This window comes from Schistocerca piceifrons, chromosome 2, assembly GCF_021461385.2.
Source record: "Schistocerca piceifrons isolate TAMUIC-IGC-003096 chromosome 2, iqSchPice1.1, whole genome shotgun sequence".
NCBI classification, from domain to species: domain Eukaryota; kingdom Metazoa; phylum Arthropoda; class Insecta; order Orthoptera; family Acrididae; genus Schistocerca; species Schistocerca piceifrons.
Window position 1 is genome coordinate 868820438 of NC_060139.1, and position 19129 is coordinate 868839566.

The 19129-nt window shown below is 43.4% G+C and overlaps 1 protein-coding gene across 1 annotated transcript in view; it reads left to right on the forward strand.

Annotated features, from left to right (window-relative positions):
- The window catches only part of LOC124775944 (bone morphogenetic protein 8A-like), a 79360-nt gene extending 64195 nt beyond the window's left edge, over positions 1 to 15165 (forward strand). The window contains exon 5 of the mRNA XM_047250788.1: positions 14932 to 15165. Coding sequence (XP_047106744.1) covers positions 14932 to 15165 — 234 coding nt within the window. The remainder of the gene's footprint in view (positions 1 to 14931) is intronic.
- Positions 15166 to 19129: the final 3964 nt, after the last annotated feature.

Below are 19129 nucleotides of genomic sequence, written 5' to 3' on the forward strand. Positions count from 1 at the left end.
AGCCGGCCGAAGTGGCCGTGCAGTTAAAGGCGCTGCAGTCTGGAACCGCAAGACCGCTACGGTCGCAGGTTCGAATCCTGCCGCGGGCATGGATGTTTGTGATGTCCTTAGGTTAGTTAGGTTTGACTAGTTCTAAGTTCTAGGGGACTAATGACCTCAGCAGTTGAGTCCCATAGTGCTCAGAGCCATTTTTTTTTTTTAAAAAAGAGCAACCATAGGTGGCTCAAAACGACCATTGGGCATTATGAATCTATTTCATCATTTGTGGCATCAGAAGGCATTGCAACATGTATTTCATTTGCACACACAGTAACTTTCTGTACAGAGAAGCGTGCCTTCAGGATGACACTTTCATACATGGCTAATGCTGTTGACAAGTTAATAAAAGCAATAAAAAGACAATACTGACAATCAGGTATGCATTAACATTACTGGATGAATCGAAGAACTTAATTCTATTTGCTGCTTCAATGAAGCTTAGCTCATTATTGGAAGAAATTAAATTTTCATGGATATCCTTAAATAAATTGTTATCTTCAGAAAAACTTGATAAGGAATGCTTTCCATATGTTGATATGTATGAATCATTGTAATAAAAAAATAACATTCTCGTTAACGGCAAATGTTCAGTTGCATGAAATGTAGTTGGCAATACACCAGGCATATCAAATAGTTCACATAATAAATGACAATGTGTGGCAATCATGATTAATCCACTGTCATACAATTTGAGTGTAAAGGGTAGCTCAGGTGTGTCGTAATTTTTACATGTAAATGTGACATCAAGGGTGGAGTTAAATAAAAAAATTATACCTTCAGAACATCCTTTAAGAAATGGGTGACAAAGATGCATTAAAATTCTAGGGCAATCATCTCTGGGGGGATGATTCATAAACAATTCTTTCTCACAGCTGTACAATCTGCTGTCTAAGAATACTACCAATTCAGGGCAAATTAACTTATGACTACGTTTACAGATATGCAAATCGTTTTCATTTAGGGACACAAAATATCTTCGATCCTTGCTGATCAGTAGATAATCATTCAGTGTGTACTTTACATGGATACCTGCCTGTCTCCATTTCACAGGGTAAGTATAAATCTTATACATTTCAAAATTATGCTTTGATCTAGCATTGGGTATAGAAACAAAAACAGTTAATTCACCTTCAATCATTAAAGAGTGTGTGGTGGTTAACTTACAGTAATCACATAAATTGTAAGAGTTAACAGGATAAATCATAGTATAGGTTGCATCTAACTTTCGCTCAGTTGATATTAGGACCTGTAAAAATTGTCCTGGATGTAGTAGTACGCTGCTCAAACAATCATTTGAGGTACTTTCTAAGGCTGTTCTTAAGTTAAGGGCATCAATTCTAGCGTTTGATAAACTATCAGTAATCCTCAGCAAAAGAGTGTTTAAATCTAAGTGTGCACTCACAGCATTTAATCCTTGGAATAGTTCTTGGATATTTGCGCTCGTTTCATTACGAATTACGTGGAAATGTGAGATAAATTGCTTTACAAGCTGTTCAATGAAAACTGTGTGGTTAGTGATGGTTCTTCACATATTCTTTAATACGACAATTTCATTAGAGAGGTTAGTTGGATCTGCACTGGACTGTTGTTCAAGAGCTAATATTTTGCCTTTAACTGCCGGTAGATCTAGACTAGTTTAAAGTACCAAGTACAAAACGAAGGATACTCCCTCCAAATCAAACCAGGCAGGTTCACGCTTAATTAAAATTTTGTGTTGCAAAAGCTTTAAAAAAAAGAACAGTACATCTCTTGTTCATAATTAGCAAATGTAGACTCTACCTGCATTCTGGCTGTGATCCAGTTATTATATCAAGATGTACCCATTTCCAAAATTGTATCATTGCCCTTAACAGAACGAATTAGATCAATTTGCTTCTTTACAGAATTGAACTGTTGCTGGATTTCATTCAAATTGTACTTGAGGACAAATATTGCATCACTTGTTGAAACTACCATGTCTGATCGTGTTTCAAACAAAACACCTGTTCTCTGTGGTACTATCAATACAGCATTAGGAGAATACGCTATCATAGCAATCATTAGAATAAAAATGAACATGGTTAATTAGTTCTAAATACTAGAGTTAACAATGAACACAAAATAAATGAGTTTCTTGTGCTAACCTGCGGAATAAAAGGTTTAGTTCACTTGTGCACTCGTGCAATAGTTTCAATACTAAATTTTCACAACACATTCACATAAGCACATGGCTGAAATAAACACATGCATTGCACTCTCACACACTAAACGCGTTTACGCACCTTGTAGGGATGTCTGGAACAGGATCGCTCGGAACGTGGCGATGCCTCGGCCTCGAAGTCTGGACTGCGACCTCGCGATTCTCTCTTCCTGGGTTTGCGAACAGCAGGTCTGCCTCTCAGTCGGTCCTCGTCGTCTTGTGATACTACAGGAAAAGTACACAGAAATGGCTCTACACGATTGACATAAACGACAATCGAACGAAAGGGCAGTCGGAGCTTAAGAGTGGCTGGCGACAACACCTCCGAGATTGGATATGGTCCTTTCCAGAACTTCTTAAACTTTTTGACTTGAATCTTCTTTAGCACCACGTTGCTTAGATACACAGTATCTCCAACTCGATACTGTGTCAATGCTGCTTGGCGGTCGTGTTATCTTGCTTGCTGAAGAGAGGATCGATGATTTTGCTGTTTCACTCCCCTCCATGCTTCCTTTAGCTTGCGTGCTAGATCCCTTACGTGCTCATTGCTGATTCCGGCAGTCGATCGTGCAAAGTCCAAGGGTGAATGCATTCTTCTTCCATAGATGATCTCATATGGACTTAGGCCAGTTGAGCTGTGCATTTTGGCATTGTAACAACTTACCAACTACGGTAAACAGACATCCCAATTGTCGTGTTTGCTGCTCCCTGTATGAATACGATGCTAAACTAAACGAGTGACAGGTAAATTTGCACGTTTTCGGAATAAATCTGCGTACTCCAACAAAAAAGGGGCTAAAATCTTCTGTTCATCGGCTGTCAAATGTTCTGTCTTCTTCCAAATCTTGCGCTTCGGTTTATTATTAACTTCGTCTCCTCGTCGCAATCTTGCGGTACTGTTATAAAAATCTGTGTTTATAACTGCAGAATTTGTTACCTCATCTGTATTCTGTATTACGTCACTTTTACTTACGCTCGACACTTCAGCAACTTTCGTTCCTCCTGGCAAAACATCCTCATTGCTCATATTCGTTATTTTAACCGGGACTTTTGCGACATTCTGTCTCACCATTGTAGCGACACCTACACTTCTAGCAACATAACAATGCATTGTATCCAGTAACTCACTTTTCTCGCATCGCTCAATTAATAACAGAGTTCCTTCCTTGCATCGGAGTGACCTAACTTCAACGTAGATTGTCTTTCCTGCTCCCTTGGGAATGTGCTGAGGCTGATCAATTTGAACATCGACTCGGAACTGGTGCATCGTTTGGTTGCCGGCCGCGGTGGTCTAGCGGTTCTAGGCGCGCAGTCCGGAACCGCGTGACTGCTACGGTTGCAGGTTCGAATCCTGCCTCGGGCATGGATGTGTGTGATGTCCTTAGGTTAGTTAGGTTTAAGTAGTTCTAAGTTCTAGGGGACTGATGACCACAGTAGTTAAGTCCCATAGTGCTCAGAGCCATTTGAACCATCGTTTGGACGATGCATTCCCACGACGTCAGTATTGCTGTTCCTTTGAGTACGATCTGAAGAGCGATTTCCTAGGTTGTAGTTGCTACGGCCTAGTATGATCTTTCTTTCTGCGACAAATATCTCTGCCTCATTATGGGACAAGAAACCAAATCCAAGAACACCGTCGTATCGCGTATCGTTATTTGAAACTATTTGCTGTGTATTTATCTTTATTTTCACGTTCATCTTGGCCTTGGTCAAGAATTAATTCTACGTCAACTTCTCCATAGTTACGTAGCTTTCCTCCGTTTAACCCTCGCACTTTAATAGCAGCGGTTTGAATTTATCCCGTTTACCTATGCCACACCACATTAATGAGGTCTGTACTCCTGTGTCAATAAGTAGTTTGATGTTTCTCCCACGATATACAGCACCTATCACGAAGTCATTTTCGGTCAGATTTTCACTGGAACTAACAGGAATCACTGTCTCTGGCAACGGTCGTTTAAAGATCTGGCAGATTGTCTCTTGTTCGCATTACCTTTCTTCTTGTTGCAGAAATCCCTCGAAACATGACCCTGCATTCCGCAGTGATAGCAGATTCGCTTCTCTTTACAATCCTTACCCTTGTGACCCAGCTTATTGCATCTGTAGCATTGTACTGTTGTGTTGAAGACTCTGCGTTCTTGTTTCTGCTTCTCATTCGGTCGTCTTAGTGCTTCAACGAAACCAGCAACTGATTCTGCTGCTTCCTGAAACGTTTTACATCGTGACAATCGAACAGCCTTGCTTACTTCCTCTCCGTGCAACCCATGAGTGAATTTGTCCAAGCCTCTCTGGTCGGCGTCGAACAACTGAATGCGATTTTCATTTTCATCTTCTACTAACTCGTACGTTTGAGCGTTGATGTTTCGAATTCTGTCGGAAAACTGGCCGATAGATTCGTCTCGTCGCATTCGCAAAAAGTAAAGCTGCTCTCTGTAAAATCTGATCGCATTTTTACGTTTAAATCTCTGAACAACAATCGTTCTAAACTCATTGTAATCTTCTGTTTTCACGCAAGTAGGCTCCGCGCTAATGAAATCTTGTGCTGCTCCTTAAATTCTTAATCCGGCAACCGCTAAGTTATCGGAATATGTCCATAATACTAACAGGGCGGCACCTTCAAGTTAACGAAAAAACACTTTCACATCTTCGGGTTTCCCGCTAAACACTGGTACTGGTGGCAATAATGAAAAATTCTTTATTGTAGTTGTACGTGTACTGCATGAACTATCATTTGCCAAGTCTTTCGGAATGTTGCGCTCGCTTCTTTCTGCTTTTAACTGCCGAATCTCTTCTTGCAGTTCATTAATAACAGTTTGTAGATCAACAACGTTACTCTGGATTGCGACATTTCGTCTAATACAACGGCAATGAGTCACTCAAATGCAAAATAAAGATCCATCACTGCCTTTCGTATTCTAGCCAAACTGGAGAAGACCAACCTGAATTCCAGCGTTGGATGTCGCCACATAGTCAGAAGATGTTCATGCTGCTGCTGCTCGAAGTTCACGTTGTGCTGCACCTCTTCAGGACTGTAGATTTTCTATAATTATCCCACATCTGACACCACTTCAATAAGGGGGTTGTTTGTGTTGTTGCCCCGGATGATGATTACCCTAATATTTGTCAGGATTTGTAAGCGATGTGTCCTTGAGGTACGGCAATACGCGAGCACCGAGAAGTAAGTTTAAACAGTTTATTAACAAAGGCTGATTATAAAACACGCACGCTACGCGCACCGATCATCATTGTGTCTGTCATCCTAACAGCGGTTAATTGCAGTCGTATCGAAGGTATCCATGGTGAGCTAAGAAAAGACATATTCGCGCCTGAGGCTAGTTATATCGCGCTCTGTGGACCGCTTACTCGCTGCATCGCACTATGGCCGGACGCACGTGTACTGACCAAGCAGATTGTCAGCATTCCAGATAGGCCGGCTGGCGAGCGCATGTTACGTACCGTAAGGCTGCGTGCAACCTGTATACCCTTACATAAATTAATTTTTGTTCAATGTATTCCCATATTTATGAGCAAAAGGTCAATAAAACAAACATTAAAAATGTGTTACTACAACAATAGTTCTACATTGTGATCAGAGAATATAACAAAATAAAATAATCCTGCAAAATTTAATATTTACCAACGAAGCGGCGGAGTTAACAATATGAAAGCTATGTACCCTGGTCAGTATGTCTCCAGTTACAACATAATTACATCCATCATCTCACTTTGATTAATGGTCTAATGTGATGTGACATACCCTGAAAGAACTTCTCAAGATGTTCTTAGTTCATCTTTGGGTATAGTTGTGGTTAGGATCCGTCTAATTCTTTAAACTTTTACAATATTTACGTTCACATTGTCATAAAGGAAACAGTAATGGTGTAGTTCACATTTCCATAATGCTGCTAACTTAATTGTCTTCCTTTATCTTTAGTTTTCCTTCTCCAGCCAACTTGATTCCAATTCTCATACTCTGTTTCAGTTTTTCCGCTTGAATTTAGCTCTCTCAGATAGTGATAATGTTTAATTGCATCAAAACATTGTGGGGCGACTGGTAAAATAATCTATGATCTCTGCCATTTACATGAGCCTGAAAACTATTTTTGCAGTCAGCCAGAAAGCGATGGAGAACTTACTGATCATAATTTCCAGTCTACAAGTCCACATTACTCATTGTGCTCACTGAAATAAAGTGTTCCTACTTGCTATTTATTCAGCAGGATCAGGAAACTATCACTATAAATAAAAGTTTAGAGTTTTAACTAACTGATATATTCAGTAAAAGTTCACACGCTCAATATATAATGTTTTCCCTATGTGAATCAGCACTATTAACAGTTCAGAGACGACCTGTACAGAAAGTTCCAAGTAAAATGATCTATCGCCCTGACTTGTAATCAAAAAAGTTAATTGCTCGCCTTAAAAGTGGAAAATAATCTCGCCACTTGCCACACGGTTTAGTCAACATTGTGGTTGGCACACAGTTACTTCCGTGAAATCTAAGCGATCCAGGACAGTGTACAATCCACGCAAGTTGATTTCCTACTTTCACTGAAAATGTGTTTGGGAGCTGCCTGGCTGTGACTTCATCTGAGGCACAGCATACGCAAGCGTTTGATTGCGTCAAGTATATCTCGGTGCGAAGTCTCTTTGCTCTGTGCCTCTCTGACTGTATTTATTTATGTGCACAGCGGGACGCCGAACGGAACAAGTGCTGTCAACCACTCTAGGCACAGGTAGCAGCATCTAAATTGCCCCTTTCTTGAACCCACATTAATTAATAACTCTGTCGTTTAACAATTTGCAAACGTCTTAATTTTCGTATAATTAAAGTTCAGTTTGCTTCAGTTACTGAAAAAGTTTTTGCTCGACTGCATTTAAATTTTTCTGGCTAGAATTTTTAGGACGGTACCGACAGTAGAACGTGACCTCCGAACTGCCTCTTTAAGATTCCTTGTGATTATTGTTTCATTTGCTGCTGTATTTAGAACTTTGAACAACAAATACAAATGATACTTAATCTATTATGAATAAGGATGTTTTTTCCCAAATTTGGCATTTAGTAAATAACTTGAAAACTAATAGAGGCAGCTTAATAGAGTCACGTAGTTAATGTTTTTATATCAAAATGAGGCTACATACGAATTTTCATCCTATGAGTTTAATATTTAGCGCCTTCATCTCTACGTAAAAACGCCAATTTTGACAAAAACATTGCCCCGATCGAGTTGAGACTTCTAACTTATGATTGTGACATACATTTGCACATTCTGAACAATTTTTAGCTTTCCAGCTTGATTGTTTAGCACCTATTAATTTTTTCTTAAAACAAATATAATCAGCGAAACATATTCATTTGCTCATTCTGAGACTTCACTATGTTAACTTTAATACACTGAAGCATGCACTGACGAAGTTTGGAAAAATTAATTTAATTTTTAGTGCCGGCCGTGGTGGACGAGCGGTTATTGGCGGTTCGGTCCGGAACCGCGCGACTGCTACGGTCGCAGGTTCGAATCCTGCCTCGGGCATGGATGTTTGTGATGTCCTTAGGTTAGTTAGGTTTAAGTGGTTCTAAGTTATAGGGGACTGATGACATCGGATGTTAAGTCCCATAGTGCTCAGAGCCATTTTTTAATTTTTAATTTCACCTTCAGATTACGGTGCAGTCCTTTGTATTCTAAGCACAGGCACGTTATAATGATGTGAAGCTCATAGTAGTGAATTGGGGTATCTGTATCTCACACAATGACAATGCTTATTTCGCCACATGATATATCGATCATCTGTCACATTACCTTTCGCATTAATGTATGTTAATTACAAGGTTACTACAATCACACCAGAACAAACACAGCATCTTAGTTCCCTATCGCACACAGCTCGCTTTCCACATCTTCTTCCATGTTAATAAACTTTGGAGGGCCGGCCGATGTGGCTGAGCGGTTCTCGGCGCTTCAGTCCGGAACCGCGCGACCGCTACGGTCGCAGGTTCGAATCCTGCCTCGGGCATGGATGTGTGTGATGTCCTTAGGTTAGGTTTAAGTAGTTCTAAGTTCTAGGAGACTGATAACCTCAGATGGAAGTCCCATAGTGCTCAGAGCCATTTGAGCCAAACTTTGGAGGGACGTGAGTTGCTTGAAAGAGAACTTTTCCCTCCACTTGTATTTGTTGATGTTATATGGCTATCTAACGTCAAAATCAATGGTGTGTGAATATAACTGCCATAAATAATAGATACATAAAAAAAAGCAAATTCGTTCGTGATCTGTACTTGTTTCCTCTCACAGAAAGCTAATATTGATACCTTATATAGGATAAATCGAACTCCAACAAAATTTCATGAGTTATTCATTCATATTTTTTGAGTATTTTAGTACAAGGGGTACAAGGTCTCCGGTGTGTCGTTACAGAGTAACAATAGAACTAAGATCTGGATTTATTATCTCAGTTACCTTTGTTGCAGTGGAAATATCTTAAAAGTGAGAAAACCTATAATAAGCTATTGCCAAAAAGTAAAACACATGTACAGATGCAAAAATACTGTGATTAGGTTGCTGCCTGTCTAGGAACAGCTTAACATTGAGCCACTGTTCCATTGCATTCAGTGAAGGCAAACGCAAGATGGATATCGGCCAACTCTTCTTCATTAAACCAATCCATACAGCTGTATATCATTGTTAAAGTAGAACATTATCATCTCATCCCCATCGGCACGCAAGTCGCCAGAGTCCCCGGCAACTCAAAAGACTTGCACCAGGCGACCGGTCTATCCGACGGGAGGCCCTAGCAGCACGACGTTTCATTTCACTGCCGGAACAAAACAAACCCTACACAGAACAGTACAGAATGCATGGCTCAGGACGAAGACAAACGCGACATTACTGTTGTTAAGAGTTACGAAAGTGGCAAGTGAGTGGGACATGTTTGTCATGTTTGTTTCGAAGCAAGACACGCAAAGCATGCCGCCGACATTTATACTGCTGTGCAGATATCGTCAATCAATACGCGTACAAAGACAAACACGAGTAAGAAATAACACGAAATGGAATTACTCTGCAGTGAGCCACTGGCGACCTCGGGTTGATAATCTCAAGGTCGTTCTTGTGTGCCTAGATGTAACAAGCTGACATTTCATGTGGAAGAGAAATATATACATCACGCACACGTACAAAAGTTCTGTTTGCTACTGCGTCTTCTAGAGTTGATCCCTTTCGCAGATTATCTCGCACGATCGTGTTTCCATTGATGATTCAGCTCTGGCAATCTGCTACAGGAATGAGCAGGTCTACTTCCCAGTAATGTATATATAATTTTTTTAAGGAATGTCAGAAATCTATCCCGAATTGCGATGTATGTCGCAACGCCAAAAACAGTTCTGATGCTATTACAATTATTTCCTCCTACATGCTTCCAAATCAATGACAGTGAGCTCTTGTCTCGCCGTACGGAGTATAACTCCACTAACAAAGTTTCGAAGGTTATTCAGGTGTACTTTCTAACTACACTATTTTAGCACGAGTGACCCCGTAATATAATGTGCAACATGACAAATCCTACTACTGCATAGCCTATTGCATCGTGACCATCACCTAAGGCGAGGTTGTTCACGTTACGTCTTGTTTTCTCACCTCTCCTTGGTTGGTCGTAACATGGCCTTAATGTGGTGGCATTGCCTTTCCTGCCCTTTGATAGGCCCGAACTAAGAGAAAAACAATTCCGTTGCATCTTGGCCAGAGTTATAAATTTTAAGTTGACAAACCAGAATAATTCGAAAAATAAGCTTCACACGAAAAAATGTGTAGAATCCAAAGTTGATTATTTTCGAGGCGGACATCTGCTGGTGCTAAAATTAGCACAACACCCCAGCCCCCTGGGGGTGGGACGGGAGGAAACTTTAAAATTTCAAATGGGAACCCCCATTTCTTATTGCAGAATCAGATTCTACATAAAAAAAAACTCCGTACATTTTGTCTCAAAACATTTGTTTTGATTCGTGGTAGTTGGCGCTGTAATTCAAGAAAATCCATGTTCTCATTTTAGCGTGGAAATTGGTTACGGATAAATAAAAATGAGTTCACTCGTTAGTAAGTAGGTTGTTTGGTTAGTTAGGTAGCTAGTTAGATCATTTGTTTGATAATTAAAATTGTTTGGCCTCATGGCCACGAAACAAATAAAACTTATCCTAACCTGCGAAAAAAATTAATACAGTATTTGGGTAAACATTTGTAAAACTCTAATTCCCCTCTCTCAAACCCCACCCTATGGGGAGAGAGGGAGAGTTTTAGTTTTAGCGAATCAAAAATTACGAAGTAAATAAATATTTTTTATTTTTCTGTAACCATTTTCCACGCAGAAATGGGAACATGGATTTTCTAGAATTACAGCGCCAACTACCAACAATCAAACCAAATGTTGAAGACAAAATTTACGTAGTTTTTTATGTAGAATCTAATTCTGCAATAAAAAATGGGGGTTCCCATTTGAAATTTTAAAGTTGCCTCCGGCCCCATCCCCAGGGCGCTGGGTTGGCGGGCTAATTTTAGCACCAGCAGATGTCCCCCTCGAAAACAATCAACTTTTGATTCGTATGAAGCTTACTTTTCGAGATATTCTGGTTTGTCAACTTAAAATTTACACCCTGTGTATATACTATGCGATTAAAAGAATTCGAACACCTGGCTGAAAATGACTTCAAAGTTCGTGGCGCCTTCCATCGGTAATGCTGGAATTCAGTATGGTGTAGGCCCAGCCTTAGCCTTGATGACAGCTTCCACTCTCGCAGGCATACGTTCAATCACGTGCTGGAAAAGATTCTTGGGGAATGACAACCCATTCTTCACGGAGTGCTGCACTGAGGAGAGGTATCGATGTCGGTCGGTGAGGCCTGGCACGAATCGGTCTGCGTTCTAAAACACCCCAAGGGTGTTCCGAAGGATTCAGGTCAGGACTCCGTGCAGGCCAGCCCGTTACATGGATGTTGTAATGTAACCACTCCGCCGCAGGCCGTGCGTGCATTTTGAACAGATGCTCGATCGTGTTGAAAGATGCAATCGCCGTCCCCTAATTCCTCTTGAACAGTGAAAGCAAGAAGGTGCTTAAAACATCAATGTAGGCGTGTGCTGTGATAGTGCCACGCAAAACAAGGGGTGCAAGCCCCCTCCACGGAATACATGACCACACCATAACACCACCGCCTCTGAATTTTACTGATGGCACTACACGCGCTGGCAGATGACGTTCACCGGGCATTCGCCATAGCCACACCCGGCCCTCGGATCGCTACATTGTGTACCGTGATTCGTCACTCCACACAACGTTTTTCCACTGTTCAATCGTTCAATATTTACGCTCCTTACACCAAGCGAGGCGTCGTTTGGCATTTACCGGCGTGACGTGTGGCTTTTGAACAGCCGCTCGACCATGAAATCCAAGTTTTCTCACCTCCCACCTTACTGTCACAGAACTTGCAGTGGAACCTGTTACAGTTGGAATTCCTGTGTGATGGTCTCCCTCTTCAACTGACGGTGGTCTCTGTCAGTCAACAGACGAGGTCGGCCTGTACACCTTTATTGTACGTGTCCCTCGACGTTTCCACTTCACTATCGCATCGGAAACAGTGGACCTAGGGATGTTTAGGAGTGTGGAAATCTCGTGTACAGACGTATGACACAAGTGACACCCAATAACCTGACAACGTTCGAAGCTTTGAGAGATCCACAGAGCGCCCCATTCTGCTCCTTCACTATATCCAATGACTACTGAGGTCACTGATATGGAGTAACTGGCAGCACAATGCACCTAATATGAAAAACGTATGTTTTTGGGGGTATCCGGATACTTTTGATGACATACGCTTTCGAACTTTGCTCAAGTTGCAATGGAATTGTTTTTCTCTTAGTTCAAGCCAATCAAAGGACAGGAAAGGCAACGCTGCCATATAAGGAATGTTATGACCAACCAAGGAGAGGTGAGAAAACAAGACCTCACGTGAACAACCTCGCCTTAGGTGATGATCACGATGCAATAGGCTATGCAGTAGTAGGAATTGTCACGTTACACATTACGGGGCCACTCGTGCTAAAATAGTATAGTCAGAAAGTACATGTGAATAACCTTCGAAATTTTGTTGGTGTAGGTATGCTCCGTTCGGCGAGACAAGAGCTCTGACAGCTACCAGCTCACTTGCCGGTATTCGACATGGAGGTGCAGTTGGCCAGCTACTGGCTCGGCGGGGTGAGGGGCAACGGACCTTTCCCTCCCACCCTTCGGCAGCGTGGCAACCAGGTCTACAAAGCCTAACAATGCCGCATGAATCATTGCAGCATTCTTGCTGGCAGCATTGCACTGAGTGACGCGTAGCTTGATAATTTTTTTTTTTTACTCGTGTGCTAGAGGAATTTGTCTTCTTACACAAACACAGACAAATAGATTTTCGATTTTAACAAGGTACAGCAAAAGTCACAAATGTTTCGTGTAAGAAATCGAATGAAGACATTATATTTATATTTTGTACTGAAGAACGCGAACTCCGAGATCATAATCGTCTTAATGATCATCTGTATTCATGGCCACACAGGCTTCCGTATCTTCACTGCTGCTGTCCTCATCGTCTGATAAAGAAATTACAAAATTTTGTATGGATTCTACTCTTCCGTCTTCTTCTAAATTCGGCTTTATAATATCTTTACGCAAATGATTCAATACATTCTTCCAATTTTGTAGCTTTATTCGTGTGACTGCTTCATTTACGAACTTCTCTGTATCTCGCTATGTAAAGGTTGTATTTTGCTCTGCGACATCTTTTCTTTGGGCCCAGATAAGTTCGATAGTACATTAATGGCAGCAGTACGATGGAAGAAGTATAGCTTTATAGCTGTGGTACTCTACTAACGAATAGCATACAGCATCTTCTGTGGCTTGTATCGTTTCACTGATTCCAGCAGTTCCACATTTCTCATATTCTGTTCAAAGCCTATTTTATTATCTTTCAACCAGCTGACTGTCATCTCTCCTTACAGCAGCCAATGGTGCCTTACTTAACTTTACAAAATGATACAGCACGTTGTCCATAACCAAAACATCATTTGGTAGCAAACAAGTAACAAGCCGGTCTTTAAATGTACCTCCTCATGCAAATCGAGTTTTATTTTGACTGATACATTATCATAGCTCAGGCCACGAAACCGTCCGCAGAGCCAGCATGAACAATTAGTCGTCCTCCTTTACCAGTTGGCACGCTCATATTTCTATGGTGCGTGTAGTCTGCCCACCCGACGGACCGTGCGTGACGCAAGTTGGTCCATGTTTCGTGAATCCATATTACATTGACCTCATTGGCTCCTAGCATCTTATGCAGGAAACAACATCTCCACGCTAAAATGTCTCTGCATTCCTGTAGCACCTTTGTTCCTGTGAATTATTTCCACCCGAACCCAATTCCTTTAAAGTAATGGAGAGCCTTGTGATCCTGCCTGTGAACGAACCACTACCCGATTGTTACGCCCTCGACTTTTTAAGTGTCAGATATTCCTTCATGCTGTAGGATGCGTATACTTATTGTGTGAGAGCATTTTTCAACGTTGCCTGTTTGTCACACAACACTATCTCTTCCCTGACTTTCCATGCGTCACAATAACAAGGCTCCCAGCTGAATAGGTAGCCTCAATATCATTTGTGACGCTCTTCACCGTCGCTGTAGAGATGCTCAATGCTTCTGCTACTCTATTAATCGCTTTACGCACTTGTATCGAAAGCCCACAATTCTCCCTTTCAAAGTAAACACACAATCTGTACATAAATTTGCGTGTACACCCACACCTCCACACGCCCGCACGCGCACACGCGCTCGCACGCACATACGCACACACGCACAGCAAGAGACTTGCAAAATTAGTGGAATGCACATGTAGACACACAAAGCTGAACGATGCCTTTGCCACCACTGACAAAGCAAGGGTCACCTAGCAACTCGGCAACACTGGGTGTTGCCATGGTAATGTAAAATCTCGTAATCTGGTTGGCCATGCACGTGCGGCAAGGCCACTTCAACTGTCAGAGCTCTTCTCCCGCCATATGGAGTATAGGGTCTGTCCTGCAGATCCCAAAAATGGAACAAGCGGGTAGTTCTTAATCTCTCAACAGGCTGAAGCGTCCATTTCGACTAGAACACTGCTTCCCCTCCCCGCCCCTTCCTTTCCCTCCCCTCCTCTTCCTTTCCATCCCCTTCTCTCCCTTTCCCTCCCCTCCTCTCCCTTTCCCTCCCCTCCTCTCCCTTTCCCTCCCCATTCCTCCTCTCCCTTTCCCTCCCCATTCCTCCTCTCCCTTTCCCTCCCCATTCCTCCTCTCCTTTTCCCTCCCCACCCCTCCTCTCCCTTTCCCTCCCCACCCCTCCTCTCCCTTTCCCTCCCCACCCCTCCTCTCCCTTTCCCTCCCCACCCCTCCTCTCCCTTTCCCTCCCCACCCCTCCTCTCCCTTCCCCCACCCCTCCTCTCCCTCCCCTACCCCTTCTCTCCCTTCCCCACCCCTCCTCTCCCTTCCCCTCCCATCCTCTCGCCGCCCTTTGCCGCACCTCACCTCACCTCACCTCACCTCCCCTCGCCTTCCCTCCCCTCCCCTCCCCTCCCCTCCCCTCCCCTCCCCACCCCACCACTCTATTCTCGCTAGTCCCATTTGACGTCGGGAGTGAGGTGTGTGTGCTTCGCGAGTTACAGGCGTTCCAGTGCGCGGGTCGGTGCTCGTGGCCGCTGCCGGAGCACCTGTCGCCCACCAAGCACGCGCTGGTGCAGGCGCTGCTGCACACGTTCCGGCCAGGGCTGGCCCCGCGCGCCTGCTGCGTGCCCACGCGCCTCCTGCCCATCTCCGTGCTCTACATGGAGCCCACTGGCGTCGTCACCTACCACTACAGCTACCACGACATGGTGGTCGCAGAGTGTGGCTGCCGCTGAGCCGCATCACATACTTCGGTTTGACTGTTACAGAGTGCAGCTCTCAGCAAACTGCACTACCTGCCGCTGCCTCTTCGACGACACGGTATGACGAACTGCCATGACAGCTTGCCACGGAACCTCATCATGTACCAATGCAGCTCTTCACAAGATGGTCATCACAGACTGCAGCAGCCACTTAAGCTGATTTCTTACTGCAAGAGCATCGTGTATCGCTGTATGGTCGACACAAGGCTGCGGATGCCTGTGAAATAACTGTCGTCACAGTCTGAGTTCATTGCTGAAACATCTCTCTTAGCGTGAACAGTTGTCACAGACTGCAGCTGCATCGCTATCTGCTGTTTTATAAAAATTAAAAAGTAAAGCAGACTATTACGTATCTGACCGATTACCTACAATGACAGAATATAATGTGAACTTTAGAAAATTTGTATTGTAAAATGATTGGTGAAGGACCGTATGGACAAATGCATGCAGCAAACGCAACAGATTGATGTTAATACCTAGGAGTAGCACTGATAGTGTTTAAAGAACACAATATTTAGTCGTCAGTCTCTCATTTTATTTTTTCCAGATCCTTTGTTTCTGTGTCCTATGTACTTATCTTTCCATCCTCATAATCTTCCAACAACCGACTGTCTCAGTTGAAGGCGTCTGTTTAGTAAGTAGTTGGAACCTCAAAATTTTGACACGTATTGCCACTATTGGAGGGACAGCCTTTTCTGCTTCGTACAGTGTTTAGTGTGATTATTGGTTAGTCACCGGTGAACAACTCTACGTCACCCCTGTGAATGGAGACCAAACTACTTTACAAGAAGAAATTAGATGTTGGTGTGAGTAACTAAAACGAGTACATAAGCAGCTAGTATTCTCTAGAAGTGTTCGACCGCAGTTGATGTGCCGCTGCACTTACTACAGACGCACAGCTTGCCTCTAAACAGGCTCTGCAGATGGGAGTGGGGAAAAACTTTCAGAATGCCTACATAACAAAAAACTTGCATCAACATTGAAGATAGTTGGTTGAATTATGAACACACTTGAATGTAACGAGTAGACACGTCCCTGTTGGCTCATCTTCCTGCTACAAACTCTTTTAACTCATTCCATAAATTCACGATTCACAAATTGTCTTCTTCCTCGCCTCACTCCTGACCGTTGTGGTGCACTTACATATTCACGACTCTGAAAGACGCTATCTTCTCTTTCCTGGAAATTTTTGTCGCGCCCATCTCAGGTTTTACTAACAATCAGTTGTCGCTCATCAACGATCTGGGCAGGTCATTTCTGCTGCTCTCATCAACGGTCTCGGCAGGTCATTTTTGCTGCTACAAACGCAGGCTAAAAACAGTCGACTAAATTGCGGAACAGGGAAGGACCGAGAAAACAAAAAAAGTGCCAAGAGCTTTTATCTGCTCTATGCTAGCACTGTCTCTGGTACACACTGATTCGTGTAGATTCCCTTTCCTCCACTGTAATGTTCAAACCAGCCTTTTCAACTAGCTTCGCATATTCCACATCCATTGTAGGTCCACCGTGCAACTTTCCTTCTAGGCGTTGTAGCTGTACCATCAAGTCAAATACAGAACACATCTGACTGCCAAAATCTGTGTTCCTTCCTATAGGAAAGCCCCTGCTCGAAACGTCACCAGGAGTGCAAAATGTACTCTGGTATGATCATCCACGCCTTTTATTTGCTGCACGTCCTTGTTCAATGTCTCCCCGGAGCATTCGAACACCTCAGATAGTGTGCAATACTACATTTGATGCACAAAGTGCACCGTTTCTGAGATTTAATATCTGCAATAAAGGCTTCATTCCTGATAGGCATCTCATCTGCCTAGCAGCTGTTATCTGTCGCTTGACGGCCAGGCTGAGTAAGAGTTTCGTTCGTTTAGATCGTCAAACGACACTAAGCAGCATCTTATAGGATGGCATGGTCATAGCAAAAACCGTTCCTGTCCAACGTACAGTACGTTAGCCCAACTGGAAATATCCCAACCAGTATCAGCGTTATAAATTTCAAGTAATCCCACATCCAGTCTCTGAAGAATATCTTCATATTGTGTATTAGCGGAAGAACAGCAGGCTCAAGAATGCCATATAAACGGTAAAGATACAACTGTGAGGCAGGATTTGCCGACTCTATTTGAAGTATCTCCATAAGGCGCTCAAGGAAGTCTGTTTCACTCGGCAGGAGATACGTTCTTAGAGCTTGTAGGTGGTCCATGAATTTATACTCAGTGTTGAGAAAATCCTAAAAACTGAAATATTTCAGGGTAACCTTGTGCTAATTCATAGATTCAAATCTTGATGTGAAAGGAGACTGCTTATTGCTTGATAAATGTTATCTGCAGGAAGTACTCGTACTAAGTTTGATATCTTCGATAAAAGCTCTCAAAATTCTTGCATCATCTTCCTTCGTAAAGTGCGCCAAGACCACACTCCTACAAAAGGTCGTGAAGCCCTCAGGTCCGCTTTGGAGAGCACAAAATCCTGATGTGAAATTCAATACAGAGATGCTCCATTTCCCATCCAATACATATCGACTTAGCGTTACATAGATATCGACTTAGCAATACGTTGGTTGGTTGGTTGGGGGACCACACAGCGAGGTCATTGATCCCATTGGATTAGGAAAGGATGGGTAAGGAAGTCGACCGTGTCCTTTCTCAAGAACCATCCCGGCATTTACTTGAAGCGATTTAAGGAAATCACAGAAAACGTATATGAGGATGGCAGACGCGGGATTGAACCATCATCCTCCCGAATGCGAGTCAGCATTATATAGACTGTAAGGCACAGTGCTACCAAGAGCCAAGAGAGGATGTATTACGCACAATGCTGCCAAATACTATTTATGCAGCATGGCAGAGCATTATCAAAAAGCCGGCACGGCAGCTCAGCATGTTCGGTCAGAGGGTTAGCTGCCCTCTGTAATAAAAAAACTGAGCTAATCGATCAACAACGAACTTCAAAAAAAAGCCGGCCGGTGTGGCCGTGCGGTTAAAGGCGCTTCAGTCTGGAACCGCGTGACCGCTACGGTCGCAGGTTCGAATCCTGCTTCGGGCATGGATGTGTGTGATGTCCTTGGGTTAGTTAGGTTTAAGTAGTTCTAAGTTCTAGGGGACTGATGACCACAGAAGTTAAGTCCCGTAGTGCTCAGAGCCATTATCAAAACTACCATGACAGTCTTCTGCTTATGACAGCAATAGCTGCAACTCCAGTGTGGAACTCCACACGCATATTGCCAACTGACTGTCAATAGTGGCAGTCACTGTACCGCTAGTGGTGAGTGAACTACCGTCTCTGGCTGGATCTGTAACCTAGAGTGCACTACACCAGTCTGTCTATATCATTCCGTTAGTTCATCGTGGAGGGCAGCTACTAGGCTCTAGTGACAAACTACAGCTGGTCTTGTTGCATTGCAAAACTTCGGCATTTGGTTGTGCAACGACACAACCTCTGCCAGATGGAGTACTTGCAGCTGAACCGGTGGTCGGACGTCCACTTTTGGATTTAGTTGAAAGCTTTGACTTGTAGGATTCTCTCTTAAAATTATTTCTCCTGAGGCGGCCCGTCACCGATTGTCAACGATCTCTGACGGCGCTCGAGGCCACACCACCCTACCGCCCCGCTAGGAGGCGATAGAGTCGCGACTCTGCCAAAGGGCAGCACGCACCACGCACTGCTCGGCAAAGGGCTCTATGTTCCGTCTGCGAGTAGCGCTCTATGTGATGCCGGTCGAGTAGTGTCTGCACCGGCTAGTGTATTGTTGTAGCGGTGTGAGGGAAGATCCTGCAGGGGTTGTGTAGTGGCGCTTTCACAGTTGGACGTGTTGTGTCCTTCCTTTGCCGAAGTACCCCACCTAGCAGTGGAGTAACCGTGGTAGCCATAGGTGGATGGTCGCCATATGCGGCCTATTAACGGAGGTGCTGCACATCGGCGACCAGAAACAACAGAGTTG